At 42.8% G+C, this 24,284-nt stretch overlaps 3 protein-coding genes across 11 annotated transcripts in view; 2 read left to right on the top strand and 1 right to left on the bottom strand.

The window, feature by feature from the left end:
• RBM39 (RNA binding motif protein 39) overlaps nucleotides 1-4,528 on the top strand; it is a 31,197-nt gene extending 26,669 nt beyond the window's left edge. For 3 of the 8 annotated variants that reach the window (XM_060285724.2, XM_070043772.1, XM_060285725.2), the window contains 4 exons: nucleotides 1,502-1,583; nucleotides 2,072-2,177; nucleotides 2,614-2,692; nucleotides 2,781-4,526. In XM_060285724.2, coding sequence (XP_060141707.1) covers nucleotides 1,502-1,583; nucleotides 2,072-2,177; nucleotides 2,614-2,692; nucleotides 2,781-2,881 — 368 coding nt within the window. In that variant the 3' untranslated portion in view covers nucleotides 2,882-4,526. Of the gene's footprint in view, nucleotides 1-1,501; nucleotides 1,584-2,071; nucleotides 2,178-2,613; nucleotides 2,693-2,780 lie in introns of all 8 variants that reach the window. The other 5 variants (XM_030830728.3, XM_060285723.2, XM_030830725.3 and 2 more) reach the window with 3 other exon arrangements.
• Nucleotides 4,529-5,851: 1,323 nt separating this feature from the next.
• ROMO1 (reactive oxygen species modulator 1) lies at nucleotides 5,852-7,507 on the bottom strand. Of its 2 annotated transcripts, none has more exons than XM_030830735.2 (3): nucleotides 7,351-7,507; nucleotides 7,033-7,163; nucleotides 5,852-6,039 (listed from the first exon to the last, which is right to left on the bottom strand). In XM_030830735.2, exons 2-3 carry the CDS (start codon nucleotides 7,161-7,163, stop codon nucleotides 5,931-5,933), a joined length of 240 nt encoding a protein of 79 aa, XP_030686595.1. In that variant the 5' UTR covers nucleotides 7,351-7,507; the 3' UTR covers nucleotides 5,852-5,930. The 2 variants fall into 2 exon arrangements, with proteins under 2 accessions (XP_030686595.1, XP_060141210.1); XM_060285227.2 differs by having other exon boundaries at nucleotides 7,033-7,179; nucleotides 7,351-7,463.
• NFS1 (NFS1 cysteine desulfurase) lies at nucleotides 7,456-23,521 on the top strand. Its single transcript, XM_030830734.2, has 13 exons — nucleotides 7,456-7,608; nucleotides 8,225-8,334; nucleotides 9,050-9,166; nucleotides 10,154-10,237; nucleotides 13,533-13,685; nucleotides 15,888-15,981; nucleotides 16,668-16,802; nucleotides 19,323-19,480; nucleotides 19,888-19,993; nucleotides 20,073-20,154; nucleotides 20,791-20,874; nucleotides 21,289-21,378; nucleotides 22,784-23,521. Exons 1-13 carry the CDS (start codon nucleotides 7,509-7,511, stop codon nucleotides 22,845-22,847), a joined length of 1,377 nt encoding a protein of 458 aa, XP_030686594.1. The 5' UTR covers nucleotides 7,456-7,508; the 3' UTR covers nucleotides 22,848-23,521.
• Nucleotides 23,522-24,284: the final 763 nt, after the last annotated feature.

The raw sequence follows: 24,284 nt of genomic DNA, 5'->3' as shown, positions 1-24,284 counted from the left end.
TTAGGTAAATGATTCTGTATGAAAAAGGTCTTTTCTTGTTCCTTGATAGTCAGGAATTAAATGTGTATCTTAATTTTTTCAGCAAAAGAGACAATTGTACTCAATCTTTTTTTTTTCCTAACAGATTTTTAAAAGTAAAACTGGTGGATTTTCCTCTTAGTTATATTTCTATGCTGAATTCATTGTGTTCTGCATTCATCTAGGTTGAGCTGGAATATTTCCATGATATATTTTCTAATATTTTTCAGTATTCATAGCATACAGTGACCTTCTAGTGTTTTTTCCAAGCATACTTCATTCCATTTGTTTATGATAAAGGTACACAGTGGGCTTCATTTTTTTATTGTAATATAAGCACACTTGCATCTTTAACTTTCTTCAATAGAATTTGACGTTAGTTATCTTAGCATTTTTATTTTCATACAAAGTTTTATGAAAGACAGATACTTGTTTATTGAAGTAAACTATAAAGAAGCAAAAAGTACTTGTTACTCTATCAGAAACTATCTTTTTTATGATGTATTTCATGCACAGCCCTAGTTTTTATTCAGTGGAATGTTTCTTATACTTACTCAGGTTATTGTTCATTTTAATTACCATAATTTCTAATGCACTGTTTTATCCATAGCTTTGTTTATTATTGTTATGTATTGGAATGAAATTTGGTCAAATATTATGATTACGGTGAGTTCTGTAACAGCTACTGGTAATGTTTTCTAAGTCACATAAAAGCAATGGAGCAACTGTCTTGGAAAATGCACTTCAAACTTAAAACCAACATTGGTTTAAATTTGCTCCTAAGTATTAGTGTCCAGTAGTTTTTTATTTTTAACAATGACTATTATAGATACATATTACTCTTTTTAGTGTTTTCTCCTGCTAGAACAGACCTAATCATTTAAAAAATATTAATTTGATGTTGTAGGTTTTACAGTCCTAAGATGTTAAATCTTAAATACTTGGATGGTTTTATGTATATTATTTTTAAAACTTCATCCTTTTATAATGTTTATATATTTAAAAGAAAATATGTAACTATATATTCATAGGCAGAAACATAAGAAATAAAACATGGTATAGATTTAGTTGGCATTTTAATATTGTATTTGCATCATCCCCTGCTTCTCAGGGTATTAACTCCAGCAGTCCTACGAAATCAGTCTTGTTTTTATTTTCTTGTTTGTATTATTGATATTTGTCTAATTGAATGAATTTTCACTACATTTAAGGTTTAACTTCCCTTCTAAAAACAAAAGTCCCAACTTAGGATCAGCTGTCTCAAATACTAAGTTGCCTTAGCTTTCTGGCAGCTAAAATGGGGTATTGTTATATACAGTGATGTTTGATAGCATTATTGAATATGGTGAATTAGTGAAGTGACTGACTACCCTAGTTTCACCCTGTGGGTCCAGTGGTTATATTGGGCTTTGTTTTATTCATAGGGATATTCTGATGCATTTTCCATGAAACTGATTTCTCCCTTTCTCTTTTTTTTTTTTAGCTTCAGCATTAGCTGCAGCTGCCTCTGTTCAACCTCTTGCAACACAGTGTTTCCAACTCTCTAACATGTTTAACCCTCAAACGTAAGTAATATACTTTGGTCAAGTTCAAAAGGGTATGCTGTGAAATCTTTAATGTTTAACTTGTCTAAGTTAACATTTAGCATGTTTTCAACATATTTCATAGTTCAAACACTGCCACAATTTTGATCCTTTTAGTATAATTATTTTTCTGCACATTATGAATTATTTCCCTTGAATGTGTTTGTAAGATTGGAATTCATTTGAAAACTTTGTAGATTTTATGTTTTCCATTTATATCTAGTAGTTTTCTGTGAAGTTTGTATCAGTATTTATTTGTATCACCAGTATACAAATATACTTTTCCTAGTCCTATGAAATGGTGATAAACTTGGTATAAGTATATTTGAAAGATGTCAATTAACCACTTAAATGTTAAGCAAATGATTTTTAAAATAACACACTTAAGATTTTTTAGACAGATTGGAATATATGTGTATCATTTTATATAAGTTTGAGTAGTGTCTCATAGATTTAATACTTTGTTACAGAGAAGAAGAAGTTGGATGGGATACAGAGATTAAAGATGATGTGATTGAAGAATGTAATAAACATGGAGGAGTTATTCATATTTATGTTGACAAAAATTCAGCTCAGGTATTTTGTTACTTTCTTGTGTCTTAATTTTCACACACTTGGGGCATATTATGATCACTGTTTTTCCTTAGAGCGTGTTGGGGTTTTTTGTTTTCTCCTGAGAGAAGCTTTAGCATACTGACTAAATACACCCCCTACGAAATAAAGACACTTTTAAAATAGTTCAGGTCATCATGTAGCATTATTGTTGCTGGTTAGTGTTCAAAGGTTGCCATGAAATTCTGGCAGCTTGATTTCATTCTTCAGCAGCTTTCACATCATAGAAGATAGTAACAAGGCCAGTTTTGGGGATGATGAAGTATTTTCAGTGAATTTCTAGGTTATATATATTGGCTAGTGGAAAAGTTATAGAGCAGTTTTTCTATAGGTAACTTGAATAAACCTATTGGAATCCATGTTGTATATCACACCTTTAACCTTTTTTGTTGTATTTTAGGGCAATGTGTATGTGAAGTGCCCATCAATTGCTGCAGCCATTGCTGCTGTCAATGCATTGCATGGCAGGTGGTTTGCTGGTGAGTTTGACCTTTTTTCTGAGTGATTGTTTTTAATGGTCTAATCTAAGTGAAGAAGCTAAACGACCATATGTGTTTCTTTCAACAGGTAAAATGATAACAGCAGCGTATGTACCTCTTCCAACTTACCACAACCTCTTTCCTGATTCCATGACAGCAACACAACTACTGGTTCCAAGTAGACGATGAAGGAAAATATAGTCCCTTATGTACATAGCTTTTTTTCTTTCTTGAGAATTCATCTTGAGTTATCTTTTATTTAGATAAAAATAAAGAGGCAAGGGTCTGCTGTCATTTGTATACAGTTCCTGTTACCTTGAAAAAATAAAAATGTTAACAGGAATGCAGTGTGCTCATTCTCCCTAACTAGCAAATCCCACTGTATACAAAGCTGTTCTCTTGTTCTGCCTTTTAAATGTACATGTAGAAAATTACATTAAGGATCTATAGGAATAGCTCTAGGGGAACAAATGTGCTTAACATAAAAAGGCAGACAGGGATGTAATGATGTTTTTAATGTTTCAGAAGCCTAACTTTTTACACAGCAGTTACATTTCACTAATGTTGATATTTGGTTAATGGTTTAGCAGAGGTTTCTGGAATACATAGTTTATGGAAATTCAAGACAGCTAAAAGGGCTGTTTGATTAACATCTCATCTTGCATTCTGATCAACTGGCAAGAAAAGGAGATTTCAAAATTACATTTCTGGATGGTATCTTTTCAATTAATGTATCTGTAAAAGTTTCTTTGTAAATATTATGTGTTCGGGTGTGTCTAAGATTCCAAACAAAATGATCCCTGCATTTCCTCAAGATGTTTAGTGACAGTCTGGTAAGCAAAGCAGTCTGAGCAAGAAATAGGAAATGCAGAAATAGGTTTTGTCTGGTTGCATATAATCTTTGCTCTTTTTAAGCTCTGTGAGCTCTGAAATATATTTTTGGGTTACTTCAGTGTGTTTGACAAGACAGCTTGATATTTCTATCAAACAAATGACTTTCATATTGCAACAATCTTTGTAAGAACCACTCAAATAAAATTCTCTTAAAAAGGCCACAAGAAATCTTCATTTTTGAAATGTTTTAAAGTCACAGAAACTTGGAAATAGAATATTAGTTTCTTTGACTTTTTAGTTGCCTCTTTGGGAAAATTCTTAATGAAACTGTTGCCCTCAAGTTGTCCCTCTACATTCCTCTGTATCAGTCTTAGTACCGTACTACTTATTTAGGGTATTATATCAAAACTGAGGAACTTACCAAAAGAAAACCAAACTGATTTGACCAGGCCTCAAACCTGGGCATCCTTAAGTCTCTCCTACGTTTTCTGGACGTATTTGTGGGGGGAAAAATGCCTTGTTATTTAAAAGCAAATACTGGAGAAAATGGTGTAAGTTCAAACTGGTTTCCCAAATTGATTTAACTGCATTTTTGAGCTTTAACTTTACTTGGGGAGCAACCCTTCATGATTTGTACTCTGAACTCTGCTTCAAGTTTTTGTGTCTAGGTTGAATCTTTTGAGTAGGGGATGTTGCTGCTAATTGCTCCTTCCAATACTGATTTCCTCACCTGCCTGAATTTCTGTTACTACTGTATTGATTTGTTAGGGCTGAATCATAAGTATTACAGGTTTATTCAGATATCAAGATAACTCAGTTTGAATTTAGAGGCATCACAGTTTTCTACCAACCCTTTTGAGGGATGTTTGTAATTCCCTTACTTGCTTCAGTTATTTAACCTGAAGAAAAATTTCAAGATTCAACTTTATTTTTGAACACCAAGCAGCAGTGTTATTGGGTGGCAGAGACATACATAATGCCAACTTTTTTCTTTCCAGATTATCTCCTAGTAATTAAAAATGTATTCTTGGATCAAGTTACTATCAGGTTTGTTCTGTCATTCCTTTCTAGGGAACTGGGCCAGCAAAGGTGCCTTCAGATGTTATTTAATCTCATCTGGTTAAGACGTGGCAAAAATTTGCCCACCACCAAAGAATGAAATTTGGGTTGTAGGGCTTCCCTGGTGGCGCAGTGGTTACGAATCCGCCTGCCAATGCAGGGGACACAGGTTCGAGCTCTGGTCCAGGAAGATCCCACATGCCGCAGAGCAACTAAACCACTGCGCCACAACTACTGAAGCCTGTGCCCCACCAGAGAAGATACGACAATGAGAAACCCGTGCAAGAGTAGCCCTTGCTCACCGCAACTAGAGAAAGCCCGTGCACAGCAACGGAGACCCAACATAGCCAAAGCTAGCTAAAAGAAATTTGGGTTGTAAATGATGTTCAAAGCAAATTTGTTAAAGAGTTCAGTCAAATAGAAGATAGATAGCTCAAATGGCTATTCGGAGTGAGATCCTTTAATCAATTCCTGAGACAACATCCAATTTGGTTGTGAATTTTTTAGGTGCTGTAATTTCTGGGAGTGTCCTTGATTGCAGTTAGATCTGAGTGTCTTTATGCCCCCCAAATATTCCAGTGTAGTTTATTATAACATTTATTACCATCTTAATGATTGAGAACTATTTGAGGGGAACTCGGCAATATCAAGGAATATGTTGCTTGTACAGGTGAGGGAAACGAAACTACCTTAAGCCAATTAATAGAATGGGGGGGTCAGTTGGTAAAGTTTACATCTTCACTGGTGGCTGGTTAGAAAATTATCTGGGATTCATGAAGCTGAGAGGTTAGTTGGTTTGAATTTGTTCTTTTTTCTGATCAAGTCATATCTGAAGGACAATTTTTAGGTGAACAATGTAATAGCTAACCTTGTGACCTTAAGGAAAATCTAGACTTAACATTTTAAAGGTGAAAAACTAATAGCATCAACCTTAAAGGGTTGAATAATAAGGATTTATTAGAATCTATGAAAAGTCCCAGGTATGCAGAATCATTCTAAACTTTTTTTAAAAAGTACTTATGGCTGCGCTGGGTCTTCGTTGTGGCATGTGGGATCTAGTTCCCTGAGCAGGGATCAAACCCAGGTCCCCTGCATTGGGAGCACCTAGTCTTAGCCACTGGACCACCAGGGAAGTCCCCCCAACTTTGGATTAACAGAAAGGTCTTGTGAAACAAGACACCAAACCTCACTAGCTCACCTGCAAAGATCTCTAACCGAGCTGGGTAACAGGCTGAGAGAAAAAATGCTTCTAACAGAAACTCAGAATACTCAGACTTGTTTTATTATAGTACATGGGCTGGGAATGATGGGAGGGGGTGGATGTTGTGGGCAACCACTGCCCTGATTAGCACCGGATGCCCATCCCAATGGCCATGAATGTGCCAAAGGTGCCGCCACTCTGCATCATGGTTTTCCCGATGCCGCCCATCAGCTCCCGACCCCGCATTCCGATCCTGAGAGGAGGAAACCAAGATGGGGCCAATTGGGAACAAAAATGCAGGGAACATTAACTGCTCTTTTACAATTTGTGTTTATAATGGGCACTGCTGAAGTCTGGCAGGATATTTTCTCTTCCCATATGGGTTGTGTAATGCCAAGGAAAAGGGTCCGTTAGGGTCTCTAGGTGGATTCTGATGAATGTATCAACTGACTTCTGTTTGTGGGAGGCAACAGAAGCAGTATAAAGTACATGGACAGGGAAACCATTTTTTTGTGCTGGTTTATGATCCAATAAGACATCTGTCTTTTAGACGGTTTCCTAGTGTTAAAACAATAATAGGGATGTCAGACGTGGGTTCAAGAACTAAGAATGCAATTTACAGGCTGTGTCAAGTGTAAAATGAGGAGCACAGCATTCACAGCCCTGTCGTGGTAACAGGGCATTTAGCACCGTGACTGACAGTAAGTGCTCAGTAAATGATAATTTACAATCTGGAAAAATGGGAATAGTCTCTTTTATGTGTGGAAATGACAGGGTGTAGAGTTTATCTGCTTAATTTCTACATCCTGTTCCCAGTAAATTTAATCGTTTGTTTCGCTATGCGCAATTGGAAATAAATATAACAGCAGGAAGACGGTAAGAACAGCCTTTTATTGAGCACTTAACACGTGCCAGATTGTGTGCTAAGTGTGCTCTGATTTGAGCCTTATAACTCTATATGATGTAGAGGTTACTGACCTCATTTTACACTTGAAACCCAGGCTCCAACTTGCCTAAGGTTACAAAATGAGTAAGGGGCCATTGAGTGGTTTGAGTCAGAGCTCATATTCTCAACCATTTAGGCTTCCAACCTGTCCTCCCAGACTGAAGGTGGTTAGGAAATCAGTCTCGCTCGTTATAGGGCAGCGAGGGAATTGGAAAGAAGTAGGCTCTATTCCAGCGGCAGGCCGAGTGGGGCGGGAAAGTCCGGTAGTCCCGCCCAGAGATCACGGCCCATGCCCCTCACCTGAGACAGGAAAAGGTGCCGAAGAGCGCCCCGGCTGCCATGCCCACGGCGCAACCCATCACAAAGCCCATCTTCACGCGGTCGAAGCAGCTTGGCTGTGACTGTCCATAGGGGCCCACGGCCACCGGCATCTGCGGAGTTCGAAGGCTTGGGGAGAGTGGGCCTAGCCGCCAGCCCGAGTCGGGCAGGGGGCGTAGGAGGTGGGGCAGGGAGCAGGCCGGAGGGTTCGGGGAAATCCGGGAAGGAAAAGAAGGGTGTAGCCCGGCTCCATCACCCGCTGAGCGTTCGAGTCCCCGCGCCACGGTGCCCCCACCTTACCTTGCTCGCGGCCTTGGTCGCTCAGCTCCACGTCTCACACGGAACGCGAGGCGGAGCGCACTCGCGGCCAGAGGAACCGCTTCCGGGGCGCGGAGTAGTACTTCCGGGGGCCTGTAGCTGGGGACGGCAGCCGCTTCGGGCGCAGGGCTGCCACCGAGATGATGCTACTGAGAACCTCTTGGAGGCTGGTGGCCGCGGCCGCCCCCGCCGCTCTGTGGCCGAGGGCGAAGGCACCCACTCGGGGGCTGCGCCTGCGCGGTACGCTCCGGGGCTCGCTCGCTGCCACTTCCCCGGAGGCGAGGATCTCTCCCCTGGGCGTGGGGACGCACCTGCATATTCAGGAGCCTCCCTCTTCCGCCCGCTACCCAGACCCTCTGACCCTTCCTCTTGGCTGCACCCCTCAAACTTTCTCATGCCGGCCCTGCGAACGGTTGACTTCGCCGCGCGCCCCCCTCCCGCACTTCAGATCCTTCCCTGCAGGCCCTCAGAGCCCTTGATGCTCGGCCTTCGGACCTTTCCTGGCCAAATTTTAGAGCTGCCAGTCGTCCAGCCAGTAACCTTTGAAGGAGATCTTATATACCGTCTCCACATTCCTTCTCAGTGGCTTTGCCCTTTCAGAGGTCTCCTCACTCCCAACTATGCAATTTGAATGTTGTCTCAGCAACCCCCTCCAAGAACCCTGTCTCTCTCCCTTACCTCTTTTTACAGTTGGCTCAAGTTTTATGATGTTTTGTTTCCTTTTCCACTGAGATTCGACCTCAGCACCCCTTAAATTTATCTCACCTCCATCCAGCTTTTACCTTCTGCTGTCTTGGATGCCCTGTGTGCAGAGTTGCATCCTCTCACGTGGCCACTCCGTTCTATTTTTTGTCAGTTGTAGACCATGCTCCCCAGTCTGCTGTTCCTTCAGATGCAGCCACTGCTCCGGAGGCGGAATCAGTGCTGCGACCTCTGTATATGGATGTGCAAGCTACAACTCCTCTGGTAAGGATCGAGGGGCAGCTTTCCCCAAGCTGTTTTTAGGAATTATATTGTAGAAGTGGCAATGCACAGAAATGGCTGAATCCCTGTAGAAGTAAGAGCCATTGAGAACTATGTGTTGGGAAAAGCAATGAGCCAGGAGTCAGGAGGCTTAAGCTGTAATCCTCTAGAAATGGCTTTACTACTTACTAGCTATTGATCTTGGACACATCACTCAGTGCAGGCACTCTGGTAGTAGTTAAAAGCATAGGCTCTGGAATTAGCCGGATTGCTACTTACTACGTGAATTTGGGCAAGAATTAAATAGGTTAAAAGACATAAAGTAGCCCTTAGAACAGCGCCTGGCGCATGATAAACACTTGAATATTAATGCACGTTTTCATCAACATGTGGACTCTGTCATGTCCTGGGCTCTCGTAGATCACATTTCTTGGCAGGAGTGGAAACACCTGCAGACACGGCTATCAGAACAGGGCAATGTTTGTAGATTATCTGAGCAGATGGTAGAATAATCTGATTTAAGATGGGTTGGTAGGGGAGTATATTAGGCTAACATTTGGTTAGTACCTGAGGGGATGGAAGAATGTTTGAGGCCTAATCTAGGCAGGGTCTGAAGGGTTGGGAGTGTGCTGAGGCAGGTTGGGCAGGTCTCAGGGGATGGAGTGGGGCCCGAGTAAACTGTGGGCTCAAGGAGACTGATCTATTCTGTTATGCTCAGGACCCTCGGGTGCTTGATGCCATGCTCCCTTACCTAGTCAACTACTATGGGAACCCACATTCCCGGACACATGCTTATGGCTGGGAGAGTGAGGCAGCCATGGAACGTGCTCGCCAGGTTAGTACAGAGGACTCCAGGAGGTTCTGATGTCAGAGGGTCAGTGGCCTGTGGGAGGCATTTCTTTTTTTGTAGCTGTGGGTGGAGGTGGAAATGGCTTGGGGCTCTCTCAGGAAGAGATTCAAAGAACAGGCCTTTGGAGTCCCTCTGAAGGCATTTGATTAGTTCCCACATTTCCTAGCTAAGTGACCTTTGGCAAGTTATCTGATTTCTCGAAGCCTCAGTTTCCTCACACTGAAAATGGAGATTGGGAAGGGCCTGGGTTCGATCCCTGGTTGGGGAACTAAGATCCTGCAATCCGCCCAATATGGCCGAAAAAAGAAAGAAAGAAAAAGAAAATAGAAATTGTAGTAGTTCCTACTTCTTGGGGTTATTGGGTGGATTAAATCAGACAATTCTGGTGACGTGTTTATATATTTATTTATTTATTTATTTTTGGCTGTGTTGAGTTGTCGTTTCCGTGCGCGGGCTTTCTCTGGTTGCAGCGAGTGGGGTCCACTCTTCATCACGGTGTGCGGGCCTCTCACTGTCGCGGCCTCTCTTGTTGCAGAGCACAGGCTCCAGACGCGCAGGCTCAGTAGTTGTGGCTCACGGGCCTAGTTGCTCCGCGGCATGTGGGATCTTCCCAGACCACGGCTTGAACCCATGTCCCCTGCATTGGCAGGCAGATTCTCAACCACTGCGCCACCAGGGAAGCCCTGGTGATGTGTTTATTAACATGATGCGTATACATGCTAAGAGCTCAATAAGTGCTTTTTCAAAAACACCAAAGTTATTATTTTGTATTGGGCTGGAAAAGAGCCTGGGATCTGGGATGTAGCTGAGTATATCCCCTTGTCTGATTCTAATGGGTACAGAGCTGCTTCTTGAGCAGTTGATAGAATACAGTGGAGCTCTTCTTGCTCCAGACCTTTGTCTTAGTTGTCTCTGCAGCTGCATTCCTGCCTAGGGAACTGATGCTACTTATTTTTGTTTCTTGGCTTGCAGCAAGTAGCATCTCTGATTGGGGCTGATCCTCGTGAGATTATCTTCACTAGTGGCGCTACTGAATCCAACAACATAGCAATTAAGGTAAGAGAAGGGAACCAAAGGGCATATCTGGGCTTTCCTGACCTGGGAGGTGGTGTCCTGCCATCATTTAGGCTCATATATATTTCCCAGCTACCCACTTTCACCCTATTGTGAAGAAAATACAGACACATACTCTTTCTGATTTGTTGCTTCCTTCAGCCCTTTGCAGTCTACTCTATCTTAAGTCTTTGCTCCTGTTGAACTGAGTTCAGTGAGGTAGTTGGATAGGAAAGGAGGTGGCTCTTGGACCATCAGCCATGTGGTGTTTTGGACGGCAGCTACTTCAAAGAGTAAATAATGGTGACTCAACCCTTTTCCCCATCCTTTTGATCTAGTCACAGTGAAGTCCAGAATACACTTGTAATTGGATATATTTCTCTGCTTCTTGTTACCAGCTTCACACATATCTGTGATTTCAGGGCTGCCTTCCTCTCAGCCTTCCCTTTCTTTCTGATGAGATCTGTCTGCAGCAAGTTCCTCCTGTTTTCTTTAGATGTCCCCGTTTTGTACTGGTTGCTGTGGTGCCTTCTGCAGACATTCACTTGATCACCCATTCTGAGATTAGTCACTCTATCCTTAGGACCTACCGATCTTCGGTGCTAACAAAAGTAAAATTCCAGTCTCAGTAGTCATGTCGGTGTTTCACAGAACATAAACACGTCTGACTGGGTCTGGTTGCCAGGGTCCCTTGTGTAAATACCAAGGCTCTGATAAATTGTGGGCTGCTGTAGGTTCAACTCTGGCTCTACCCTCTCTCACCACTGTCTCTCACCTGTGTTGCCAATATGGCTTTTTCTGACCTTGGACTGAGTAAAGGAGGCCTAGACATGGGCCAGGTTCCAGAGTCATCAGTACTCTGCCTGATCCCTTTAGAAGGAAGGTATCCTTCCTTGGGACTGCAGAGGCCACAGAGCCAGGGGTGTGGTCTCTCCAAAGATGAGAATGGTTTCTGGAATGGGGAGCATTTTCAGAACTTAGAAAATGTTTGCTTTGAAGGTTTCCACAGATTCCCAAACCTAGAGGCCAAGGATTGCTAGAGTAGTTGCAACAGCTTTCCTCTGGTCTCCTGGACGGGTAGAGTAAATATCTGTCTGCTATTAGAGGATTCAACACTTTGGGTAAGTGAGATAGGAGGTGGGGAGGGAACTTCTAATGTTTTCATTTTTATGTTCCTTGTCCTCAAGAACATACAGTTTTTATGTAGTTATAATTTTGGCCTAATTAGTTTCATATTCTGCTTTTTTATTTTTTATTATTTTTTTTTTTGCGGTACGTGGGCCCCTCACTGCTGTGGCCTCTCCCGTTGCGGAGCACAGGGTCCGGACGCGCAGGCTCAGCGGCCATGGCTCACGGGCCCAGCCGCTCCGCGGCATGTGGGGTCTTCCCGGACCGGGGCACGAACCCATGTCCCCTGCATCGGCAGGCGGACTTTCAACCACTGCGCCACCAGGGAAGCCCCATATTCTGCTTTTAAAGTAGTATTCTTATAAGCTCTGGGAGGGACTGGGTTGCACATTTTATTTATTTTAATTTTTTTAAAGGAATTCATGCATATGTGGTGAGATTTTGTTTTTTTTTAACCCTATGGAAAGGTTTAAAATAAAGTGTAGGTCTTCCACTTCTTCCTCCCCTATTCTGACCTCAAGTCTGTTTAGTATTGTTCTAGAAAACAAATTATACATACATATGAATTTGCTTTTAATATTTTCACATATTGTAGCATGCTACATTTATTCTTCTGTAACCATTAATAACATATCCTATGTTTTTCCATTTCAAACTCGATAGTTTTTAATATAACTAACTATATTCTTTTTCATGGAGTTGTGTTATTGCAGTTTACTGTTCATTTCTCTGTTGTTGGTGTTTAATCTTTCTATTTTTTTAAGGATTGTAAATATAACTAAAGCATATTTTGCCTCTAAAGCTTCATCTATCCTTTGAAATATTTCCCTAAGGCAGGGGTCCCCAACCCCCGGGCCATGGACCGCTACCGGTCTATGAACCAGGCTGCACAGCAGGAGGTGAGCGGCAGACGGGCGAGCGAGTGAAGCTTCATCTGCCGCTCCCCATCGCTCTCATTACTGCCTGAACCCTGCCCCCCCCCCCCCACATCCATGGAAGAACTGTCTTCCATGAAACCGGTCCCTGGGCCAAAAAGGTTGGGGACCGCTGCCCTAAGGTAAATTCCCAAAAGAGGAATCACAGTAAAGAGTGTGAATTCAGCTTTTAAGACATCTTTGTAAATGATTTCTGAAGAGATTATAGTGTAAATAATGCTATCAGCAAGGAATGCGTCTATGAGTTTCACTTCTGCACTGCCAGCTTTGGGTATCACCATATTTGCATGTTTTGTATTTAAATAGAAATAAAAGAGACAGACTTTTCCTGGGATGCAAGGATAGCAATGTTCCCCATTTTCCACCTATGGTACAATAAAAAATATATTTGGTCTTTGTCCTGTGTTCCTGGCACAGGGCTTCTAAAACCTGAATGCTAGGAATGTGTTTTGTTATTCATAACAAGCCCCTTTGCCATACCTGAGTTTCTGGTGATGAAGTGATTCATGGTGGGCCCTTAGATAGTTTCAAGGGACATGCTGGCCACTCCAGAAGGACCAAGAATGTGATTAGAGAGTTGTAACTTTCATCTGGGGAAGAGAGGGGGGCTGGAGATTGAGTCCAGTCATATGGCCAATGATTTAAGCAGTTGTGCCTGTGTTATGAAACCCCCATAAAAACTCTGGAAAACAAAACTCAGAGGAGCTTCCAGGTTGGCAAACTCATGGTTGTACTGGAAGGTGGCATTCTTAGATTTACGGGGAGAGGGCATGGAAACTCTGTGCCCCTCCCTGCCCCAGAACTCACCCTGTGCATCTCTTCCATTTGGCTGTTCCTGGGTTGTATCCTTTGTGATAAAGCTATGATAGTAATATAGTGTTTTCATTGAGTTCTGTGAATCACAGAGAATTATTGAACCTTAGGGGACTGTGGGAAGCCCTGTATTTGTAGCCAGCTGGGGAAGTATGGGTGGGTGACTTGTGACACCTAGGCCTTATGGCTGGCATCTGAAGTAGAGGCAGTCTTGCGGGACTGAGGCCCTTAACCTGTGGGATTTGCACTAATTTGGGATAGTTAGTGTCAGAATTAAATTGAATTATAGGACATGCAATTGGTGTCAGATAATTGATGTTGGAGCATACTGCCCTTGTCCACTTACTCCCTACAACTAGGATGGAAGTCACTGCTGTCTCTCTGAGTATATTCTTCTTCCTTTCACCCCTGCCAATTTCTAGGGGGTGGCCAGGTTCTACAGATCACGGAAAAAGCATTTGATCACCACGCAGACAGAACACAAATGTGTCTTGGACTCTTGCCGTTCACTGGAAGCTGAGGGCTTTCAGGTCACCTACCTCCCAGTGAAGAAGAGTGGGATCATCGACCTGAAGGTAAGAGGGACAAAATAGGAGGAGCCTGGCTTCAGCCTATAAATCTATCTCTTCAGCCTCAGCTGGAGCTTGAAGGACTAGATCTAATGGTGACGGAGGGGTTTAGAGAAATATGCCTTGCAGTGGGACTCAGAGTATGTTCCCCTTGAGTGTGTACCATCCTCCTTTTTTGCTGAAGATTTGTTTCTCAGCTTTTTTGGTGCTTCCTGGTCTGTGTGACAGCCATCGCGGGAAAGCTCTGGCCTCCTTCTCCCTGCACTGATGTTTCTCATCCTTCAAAAGAGTAGGTGTAGTTTTTGTGAATAATATTTCCCTTTTTGGCCCATATCTTTATATGTCAATTTTGGGTCCGAGTATCTTCTCCACCAAATTTTGGATATCAGCATCCCTAGACATCCCTAGACAAATCCATCCCTGGACAGATCCCTGTGATGTGCAAATAGAGATAATTTTACTATTTTCTTTGCAACCTGGAGGGCTTTTATTTCTTTTTTTTGCCCAGTTGAATAAAAGTGGTGAGAGCAGTTACCCTTGTTTTCTTCCTGATCTTAGATGAAAGCTTTCACCATTAAGTAGGATGTTAGTCCCTGCCTTCAAGGAGCTTATATTTTAGTGAAGGGGACAGTTAACATGTAAACAAACACATAAATGAAATAATTATGAATTGAGATATATGCAATAAAGGAAGTAAACAAGAAACTGAGAGAAACATAACATTGAGAACCTACATTAGACCAGTGTCAGGGAAAGTATAATAGATGTTGGGAGGTTGATTACTAGTTTCTTTAAGATAAATATTTTAGTCAAATGTGGTCCCTACCTCAGTGTTGAAAATAGTAGCCTTGTTTTTTACTACTTACTTTGTTCTTTGCTGCTTTTTACTCTGACAACCTTATGTAGGAAAGGCTCCCCCTCTTCTTTTTTATTAAACTTTTAATTTTTAAATAATTATAGATTCTCATGCAGTTGTCAGAAGTAATACAGAGAGATCTCATGTACCCTCTATCAGTTTCCCTTAATGATAACATCTTACAGAAGTATAGTATAATATTACAACCAGGATATTGATGTTGATCCATCTTGCTCTGATTTCCCCAGTTTTACTTGTACACACTTGTGTGTGTGTTTAGCTCTATGCAGTTTCATCACATGTGTAGTTTCATTGTAACTATCACTACAATGATGGTTCATGGTCTTTTTTTTTTTTAAGATTGATTATTTAATTAATTATTTTAATTTTGGCTGCGTCAGGCCTTAGTTGTGGCACGCAGGATCTTTGTTGAGGCATGCAGGATCTTTCGTTGCGGCGCGCAGGCTCTTCATTGTGGTGTGCGGGCTTCTCTCTAGTTGCGGCCTGCGGGTTTTCTCTTCTCTAGTTGTGGCACGCAGGCTCCGTGGCATGCAGGCTCCAGGGCGCGCGAGCTCGGTAGTTGTGGTGCATGGGCTTAGTTGCCCCATGGCATGTGGGATCTTAGTTCCCTGACCACGGATCAAACCCAGATCAGATCCGCCTGCATTGTAAGGCGGATTCTTTACCACTGGACCACCAGGGAAGTCCCATGGTCTTCTTTTAAAACCACTAATTTGATCTCCATTTCTTTAATTTTGTCTTTTCAATAATGTTACGTAAATGGAATAATATAGTACGTAACCTTTTGGGATTGACTCTTTTAATTTAGCATAAGTCTTTGGCGAGTCATTTAAGTTGTTGCATGTCTCAGTAGTCTGTACCTTTTTATTGCTGAATAGTATTCCATGTAATGGAAGTACACAGTTTCTTTAACCATTTACCTGTTGAAGGACATCTGGGTTGTTTTTAGGTTTTGGCTATTATGAATAAAGCTACCATGAACATTTATGTGTCGGTTTTTTGGTGTGAATTTAAGTTTACATTTCCCTGAGGTAATGCCCAAGAGTGCAACTACTGGGTCATATGGTAATTTCATGTTTAGTTTTATAAGAAACAAAAACTACCAAACTGTTTTTCAGGTGGTTGTACCATTTTAGGTTCCCACCAGTAGTATATGAGTGATCCAGTTTCGTTGCCTCCTCGCCAGCATTTTGTGTTGTCACTATTTTAATTTTACCCACTCCGGTAGGTGTGTAGTGAAAGGCCCCTTTTCAAGACTAAGCTTGCATACATTCTGAGTTAGGGAGGACTGTGTTGGTACTATATAGTTTCCTTACTCCTGATGTTCTTAGGAACTAGAGGCTGCCATCCAGCCGGATACCAGTCTGGTCTCAGTCATGACTGTGAACAATGAGATTGGAGTGAAGCAACCCATTGCAGAAATAGGTGAGTATCATGGGTGGACCCTGACGCTTGCCCACCACTGAGATCCATCTGAGGAGCAGGACTGGACTAGGATCTGTAACACTTTATAGAATGAGGTAAGGAAACCAAGAGAGAGAGCGCTTCAGTTCCTTGATCAAGGACATATTGTAAATAGCACAGCTAGTATTTGAATCCAGGTGTAGTACCCTTTATGTTGTTTTCATTTTATTGCACTTGGTGCAGAAAACAAAACAAAAAACCTCCACCTTTTTTCTCTTCCTCTTTTACCTTTTTTGTTTTAGAACATCTCTTTACTATGCTCATAGAGCCAGAGGCACTCGCCCTGTAACCTCTTAGGTACATTAGCAAATAGATCTGTTAATCTTTGCTTCTTTTAAATCAAAAGGATCTAAAAGTTAATCTGATATATTGAAAGGCCAGTGTTAATGAGGTAGGAAGAGTCTTATGAATCAGAATATCGGGGGTGTTTTGATTGGGTGTTTTGCATTTGCTCTTGTTTATTCTAGTCAAGGACACTAGAGCTGAGAATGAGAGACAGAGACAGAAAGAGAGAGAAGTGATTTACTATGTGGCTAGTGGCCAATGCCTGTATAATTTTGCCTTAGATCTCATGGTACATTGTGGGACCACTGCCAGGTTACTTCCTAACATTGTGCTCTGGTTCTTCCCCTTTGTTGTTTTCTCAGGGCACATTTGCAGTTCCAGAAAGGTGTATTTCCATACTGATGCAGCCCAGGCTGTTGGAAAAATCCCACTTGACGTCAACGACATGAAAATTGATCTCATGAGCATCAGTGGTCACAAAATCTATGGTCCGAAAGGTACTAGCCCCTCCTAGAGTTCCTCCTCTCTGGACCTCCCGGCAAACTCTTTGACAGGTGTTCCTGGGACTCATTGGGCACTCTCACTGCTCTCAGAGGAAATTGTATATTCAGAGTGCCCTGCAGAATGCAAGTGTCATTTAGCAATAGCTAGGAACATGTGCTTATTGGTAGCTTCTAGCAGTTACTATATAGCAGGCCATTCTTCACTGGTCTCTTTAGAAAATACTTTCATGTAGATGTTAATTTGGTTGAGGAACAAAGGTTTTGTCAATCAAATGAGCTGGATAAGTCCAGTTATCTTGTCTACCCCACTGTGATTTGCAGATCAATATTCTTTGAGTTCTTCATTCCCTCGTGTCTTGCTTTAGCCTTAGGGGAAGATTGTATGGGCTTTTATGTTTCTTGGTGTTTATTCCTAGTTTTAGTAGTCTTTGCTCCTATTAATCTCTCAAGGATACTTGTCTGTTTCCTATGGTCCTATTGGTCTAGGAATGTTTTCTAGCTGGAATTCTGCCTCTGCACCCCAATCTTTGGGAAGAGACTATTGTCCTCTATTTTATGGAGGTAGCCATCCAAAATGAACAACTCCTTCTCTGTCTCTTGGGTGAGGGCCTGTGGTGGTTGGTTATGCCAGTACGCTTGCTGTGTCTGCGGGGTGTGTCATCTGGATGTACACCTTGTGGAAAAAGGTGTGATAACTCCTGGAAGTATATAAGAGGGGCTTCTTCTAAAGGCTCCCAGAGGTTGTAAGGAGTGTTTTTGTAAGCCCAACAGGTGTTCTGTCTTTAACTAAAATTGGCTTATTGGCTTTTTTTGTACCTAAATCTGTTTTGATAAAATTAACTCATATTGAGCAGGAGCTCTGATCAGCACGTAAATGTATACAGGTATCCCTCACTATCCAAACTCTTGCTTGTTGAACTCAGGATCTAAATAGATTTAGATAACATTGTATCCTTCACTATCCAGATGTAGTATCTGAGCACTGACTCTCTGAACCTGGGAACTGCAGAGATTCAGACAGTGTAGGATACTTGAATTTGATTTTATTTTAATGGGGAAATGAAATATTTCTTAATAAATGCAGCTTGGCACATAAATTATTTTAAAACTAGGGTCCTTCATAATAAATTTGGGAACCATTGCCTTACTTGCTATGGTACCTGTAGTCTCTGCCTCAATAAGTCAGTAGTTGTTCTGTGAGGGAGAAGGTGACCTTCAGCAAGTGCTCACTCTATTCAAAACCCTTGGCTACTTAGTGAATATCTTTGTACATTCATGCTCATATTTTGGTATGAAATTCCTATAAACAGATTTGCTGAGTCACAAGTTGTATACATTTTTAAGTTTTGATAGACCCTAGGAGATTATGCTAATTTTTACTTCCATTCTGACTTCTCCCCTTTTTTTCCCCTCAAGGTTTTAATTTTTTTTTAAATTAAAAATTTTTATTCTATTTAGACAAGGTAATATGGTTCAAAATTCAAAAGCTGCAAAAAAGTACACTGTGGAAAGTCTCTCACCTCTGTCTCTAAGCCATGCAGTTCCCCCTAGGGAGACAGTTTCTTGAGTATTTTTCTAGAACTATTTTATGCATTTATAATCACATATATGGGACTTCCCTGGTGGCACAGTGTTTAGGAATCTGCCTGCCAGTGTAGGGGACACGGGTTTGAGCCCTGGTCTGGGAAGATCCCACATGCCGTGGAGCAGCTAAGCCCGTGCACTGAAACTACTGCGCCTGCGCTCTAGAGCCCACGAGCCACAGCTGCTGAGCCCGTGTGCCACAACTATTGAAGCCTGCGCCACCTAGAGCCCGTGCTCCACAACAGTAGCCACCGCAATGAGAAGCCCGCACACCACAACAAAGAGTAGGCCCCGCCCACCGCAACTAGAGAAAGCCCATGCACGGCAACCAAGACCCAACGTGGCCAAAAATAAATAAATAAATACATTCATAATCACATATATACTTCCCCCCTTCCCCTTTTTACTCAAACAGTAGCATACTACACTCATTGCATCTTCACCTAACAATGCATCTTTAATTTTTTTAAACTGAAGTACAGACATTATCACATTTCACCAGTGTTCTAACAATGTATCTTGGAGATTTTATAGTGGTAGTACAGGAGCTTCCTCATTCTTTTATACACCTCCTTTGAATTTCAGGCATGGATGTACCATAATTTATTTGCCCATTTTCCTGATTATGGACATCTAAGTTGTTTCCAATTTTTTGCTATTATGAATAATGCTGCATTGCATGATGTCATTTTATACATGCATAGGGAGCTACTTTAAACCATTTTGGCTGTCACTCCTTCTGGTACAAAATAATTTTGATAAATATTATGCTTTTGCTGCTGTTTCTTCTTTTCCCCCAATCTTTTTTTTTTGAAAAATGTCAAGCTTACAGAAAAGTTGAAAGAATATTTTGACCCCTTTGAAAAGTGATATATTGTTTCATCTGCATTTTCCTTTTTCTCTTTTTTTGTAATAAACTTTGTTTCCCAGGGGTTGGTGCCATCTACATTCGCCGCCGGCCCCGTGTGCGTGTGGAGGCCCTGCAGAGTGGAGGGGGGCAGGAGCGGGGCATGCGGTCTGGGACAGTCCCAACACCCTTGGTGGTGGGGCTGGGGGCTGCGTGTGAGGTGGCACAGCAAGAGATGGAGGTATGCGGAGAGCAGTTCCCTCCCACAGATTCTTCCCCTGTGCTGGGTCTCCTGTGTTGAGGTTTCTGGGCATGACTGGGTCAGATCTTTGCCAGAAGAGGAGGTTTAAGAAAACCATCTTTGTCCCAGTGCTTCTGGCATCTTATTGAGGGAGGTGTTATGGGCTCCAAAATCCAGGCCCTTCAGTAGTTATCAGCTCATTTATTCTGGGTTATTGAAACCATCTGTCCAGTTATTGAGCATCTCTGTGCTCAGTGCTGGGGATACAGTGGTCTCCATGAGCAACACAGGGCAATAGGTGGGTCAGATGCCCAGTCACTTCTGGGCACCGGGCAGGGCTCCTCGTCCTGTGTGTTTCTGAGCTGTTAATGGTCACTATGCTTAGTCCTCCCTTGCCTGCTCCTCAGTATGACCACAAGCGGATCTCCAAGTTAGCAGAACGACTGACACGGAAGATAATGAAGAGCCTTCCAGACGTGGTGATGAATGGGGACCCTGAGCACCATTACCCAGGTACAGACGTGCCCATTCTGTCCCCATCTGGAAGAGCTGGAGACTCTGAGCCTTCTCTCATAGTAATTCACTCTTCCAGGCTGTATCAACCTCTCCTTTGCATATGTGGAAGGGGAGAGTCTGCTGATGGCACTCAAGGATGTTGCCTTATCCTCGGGAAGGTGAGTTGGATTGGATAGACAGGGACTGTGGCAGGACCAGTTAGTCTGGCTTTAAGTGTTAGGTTAATAAGCTTCCCATTGTGGAGATGACAGGCACAAGAGCTCTTAGTTGAGAGTAAAAGTCATTTTGTAAGCACCTATTTTTAGCTGACTGGGCACAGGCTAAAGTTTGCCACCCTAGGAGGGCCTCCTGTGGTAGAGTTTTGTGCCTTTTGTGGTCCCAGGAGATGCATGTATCTGTTCTAGTGTTATTCTGGTAGTTCTGTTACAGGCCTCCAGAGTTCAAGGATGCTTCAGAGGCCACCAAGGGTTTAGCTGCTGTCCAGGCCTGTACAGATAATGCATTTGGTTGTAGGGGAGTGAGCACCTGGTGCTCTGCTGCCTCTTGGTGTCACACCTAGCTCACGTGGTATCATGCTCTGTCATGCTTTGGCAGTGTCCTTCTCAAGGAGGTTATCCTTCACAGGGGCCAGAGCAGCTAGCAGCGTCTGGCCCTTTCGCTGTGTCAGATTAGAATGTCTCTTTTGTCTCCATGGTATGACTCCAGGGGTCTGGGGGTGGGAGCAAGACTGGAGGTTTGTGGCCAAAAGCAGATTTATTGCTGAACTGAGCAAGGCTCTGTGTCTTTCTCCTCAGCGCCTGCACCTCTGCATCCCTGGAGCCCTCTTACGTCCTTCGAGCAATTGGCACTGATGAGGATTTAGCTCACTCTTCTATCAGGTCAGTCATTTGAGCTGCAGCATTTATGGAAGGCATCCTCTTTTGTATTATTCTTCTCCTGTTAGAGTCTTCCTCAATTTAGTTAAACTTATCCCTTCTTCATTCTTCATGAAAGTTTCTCGAGCAGTGTTTTGCAGACCTTATTGACTGTCACCTGGGAAGTCTGTGAAAGATGAAGAGGTCTGAGTGCCACACTAGAGATTCTGATTCATTAGGTTTGGAGGAGGAGTAGGAAACTTCTAGAGTGATTCTCAGGTGGCGCACAGACCATGTTCGCAGAAACTCTGCCCTCTAGGGGAAGGACCATGTTCTCTCCATGTCTTTTGTGGAGTAGATCCTCATTGAGTATTTGCTGAATGAATTTACCCTGGTGCCACAGGTCTGATGCAGAGCTCCTCTCTGTGTCTTTTTCAGGTTTGGAATCGGCCGTTTCACTACAGAGGAGGAAGTAGACTACACAGTGGAGAAGTGCATTTACCATGTGAAGCGTCTTCGAGAAATGAGGTATGCACTATTGTACCAGAGACCCTTTGGAAGAAATTGCTGTGCTGGCTCCTCTCTTATCCTTAGGCTGTGTATTCACACTGCCAGAAATTAAAGTTTGAGAATCCTTGAATTTTAGGATTTAGAGATACCACAAAGCAGGAAAGTGGATCCTCTTGGCTACTTGTTTTCAGAGTATGAAAAGGTGTCTTTAAAAACTAAAGAACTGGACTTCCCTGGTGGCGCAGTGGTTAAGAATCCGCCTGCCAATGCAGGGGACACGGGTTTGGGCCCTGGTCCAGGAATATCCCACATGCCGCGGAGCAACTAAGCCCGTGCGCCACAACTACTGAGCCTGCGCTCTAGAGCCTGCGAGCCACAACTACTGAAGCCTGAGCGCCTAGAGCCTGTACTCTGCAACAAAAGAAGCCACCGCAGTGAGAAGCCCGCGCACCACAACAGAGCCCCACTCGCCACAACTAGAGAAAGCCCACACACAGCAACGAAGACCCAACACAGCCAAAAATAAAAATAAATTAAAAAAATTTTAAATAAATAAATAAATAAAATAAAATAACGGGGAATTCCCTGGCGGTTCAGTGGTTAAGACTCTGCACTTCAGGGCTTCCCTGGTGGTGCAGTGGTTGAGAATCTGCCTGCTAAGGCAGGGGGCACGGGTTCGAGCCCTGGTCTGGGAAGATCCCACGTGCCGCGGAGCAACTAGGCCCGTGAGCCACAACTACTGAGCCTGCGCGTCTGGAGCCTGTGCTCCGCAACAAGAGAGGCCGCGATAGTGAGAGGTCCGCGCACTGTGATGAAGAGTGGCCCCCACTTGCCACAACTAGAGAAAGCCCTCGCACAGAAACGAAGACCCAACACAGCCAAAAATAAATAAATAAATAAATAAATTTTAAAATAAATAAATAAATACTCCTGTTCTCTGTTCAAAAAAAAAAAGAAAAAAAGACTCTGCACTTCCACTGCAGGGGGCACGGGTTCAATCCCTGGTCAGGGAACTAAGATCCTACAAGCCATGCAGCCAAATAAATAAAATTTAATTAAATAATGAAAAACATCTGAATTTATTCAGTTCTTTAGGGTTTTTTTTGTTGTTTTTTTTTGGCCGCGTGGGGTCTTCTTTGCTGCGTGTTGGCTTTCTATAGCAGCGGCGAGCAGGGGCTTCTCTTGTTGCGGAGCACAGGCTCTAGGTGCACGGGCTTCAGTAGTTGTGGCACGTGGGCTTCAGTAGTTGTTGCTTACATATAGCTGAGAAAGACTTGATAACCTCTTGTGTTGGGGTCTATCAGGGCAAGGAGGTAGAGGAGAGACAAGAGCAGATGGAGGCAAGTCAAGGCTTACAGCCTAGTAGCCAGTGCTGGCTGCTTCCTAAGCCTTCACTCATCCAAATACCTCTTCTCTTTGGCAGCCCTCTCTGGGAGATGGTGCAGGATGGCATTGACCTCAAGAGCATCAAGTGGACCCAACACTAGAAGAGTGGGCCTCTGACTTTGTGCTGGCCTGGCGTCTCCTGCCTCATCAACCCATGCACAGCCAGGTACCTTGTTACCCCCAGTGGCTGCTCCATGTTCACACCAGAATTGGTATAGCCCGGTTGACTTCAGCATTGGCCTGCTTCCAAGACAGAAACATGAGAAAACTATCTTTCTCCAGCCTCAGCTCCTTTGGTGGGGAACACTACCCATTTCTCTCCAGGAGTCCTTCTGTAGTCTTGTAGTGAGTGGATGTTCTCATCCTGAAACAGGAGGGACATTTGCTATGAATGATACTGCTACTGCTTGGGGAGCCCATACCCTTGGTGGGGGGAGCCCGAGGAACCAGAAGAAGGCTCTTTGTTCAGGGACCCTGATGCTCTACTTGGACATTTGAGTTGTTGCTTACTGCTGCTCAGAGAGATTGACTCCTTCAGAATCAAGCATAATCATCTACGATTTCATCTTTTTCGTGGCTCCAAAGGCTACCTTTTCATATTGACTATAGACTGAACAGCAAGTTTCTTAGAAGGCTTGTCTCCTTTGTGTTCTTGTCCTTCTTTTCTTTTGACCTAATGGAGCCAGAAATACGTGTATGACTCTACCTATTATTGTACTAATTTGTTTCTTTTAAAAAAATTGTTATTTTGCAAATTAGAGAAATAAAATCACCTTCCTCTATTTATTCTGTGACTTTATGAGAGGCTCAGGGAGAATTCCAATCTGTACTTGGGAATTGTGGAGTAAGACTACCACTCCACTTGATTTCCATAGCTGAGTCTGCTTGCCTATCTCTTCCGTCAACAATGTGCATGCCTCTCAGGTGCCTGACATTATTCTGGATATTGGGGATAAACTGGTTAACAGGATCAAAAAGGACCCTCATTGAGCTTTCATTCTAGTAGACAGAAAGTAAGAATTAAACAAAAAGGCTATTATAGATTGTGATGAGTGCTGTGGCAGAAATAGAGTGGTAAGGGGAAGTAATGGAGAAAACCTACCATGCTGGGTGTACCAGGAAAGATTTTTTTGAGCAGGTGTTGAGCAAAAAACATGATTTCTAGCCATCGAAAGAGCTAGGGATGAGTGAGGAATAAGAAGGAACAGCAAGAGCAAAGGGCCTGAGGCATAAAGAAACACGGTGTGTTTGAGAAACTGAGAGAAGGCCAAAATAGCCAGAGTAGAATTTTTCCATTTGTGGGTCTGAAACCACAGGTGGGATGTTACCAGCACTAGAAAGGGTGAGAGAAAAAATTTTAGAGTACATCACACAGATATTTTTAAAAATTTTATTGAAGTATAGTTGATTTACAATGTTGTGTTAATTTCTGCTGTACAGCAAAGTTACTCAGTTAAACATATATATACTCTTTCTCATATTCTTTTCCATTATGGTTTATCACAGGATATTGAATATAGTTCCCTGTGCTATACAGT

This window comes from Globicephala melas, chromosome 15, assembly GCF_963455315.2.
Source record: "Globicephala melas chromosome 15, mGloMel1.2, whole genome shotgun sequence".
In the NCBI taxonomy this organism is placed as follows: domain Eukaryota; kingdom Metazoa; phylum Chordata; class Mammalia; order Artiodactyla; family Delphinidae; genus Globicephala; species Globicephala melas.
This window is presented reverse-complemented; position numbering and strand designations above follow the sequence as displayed.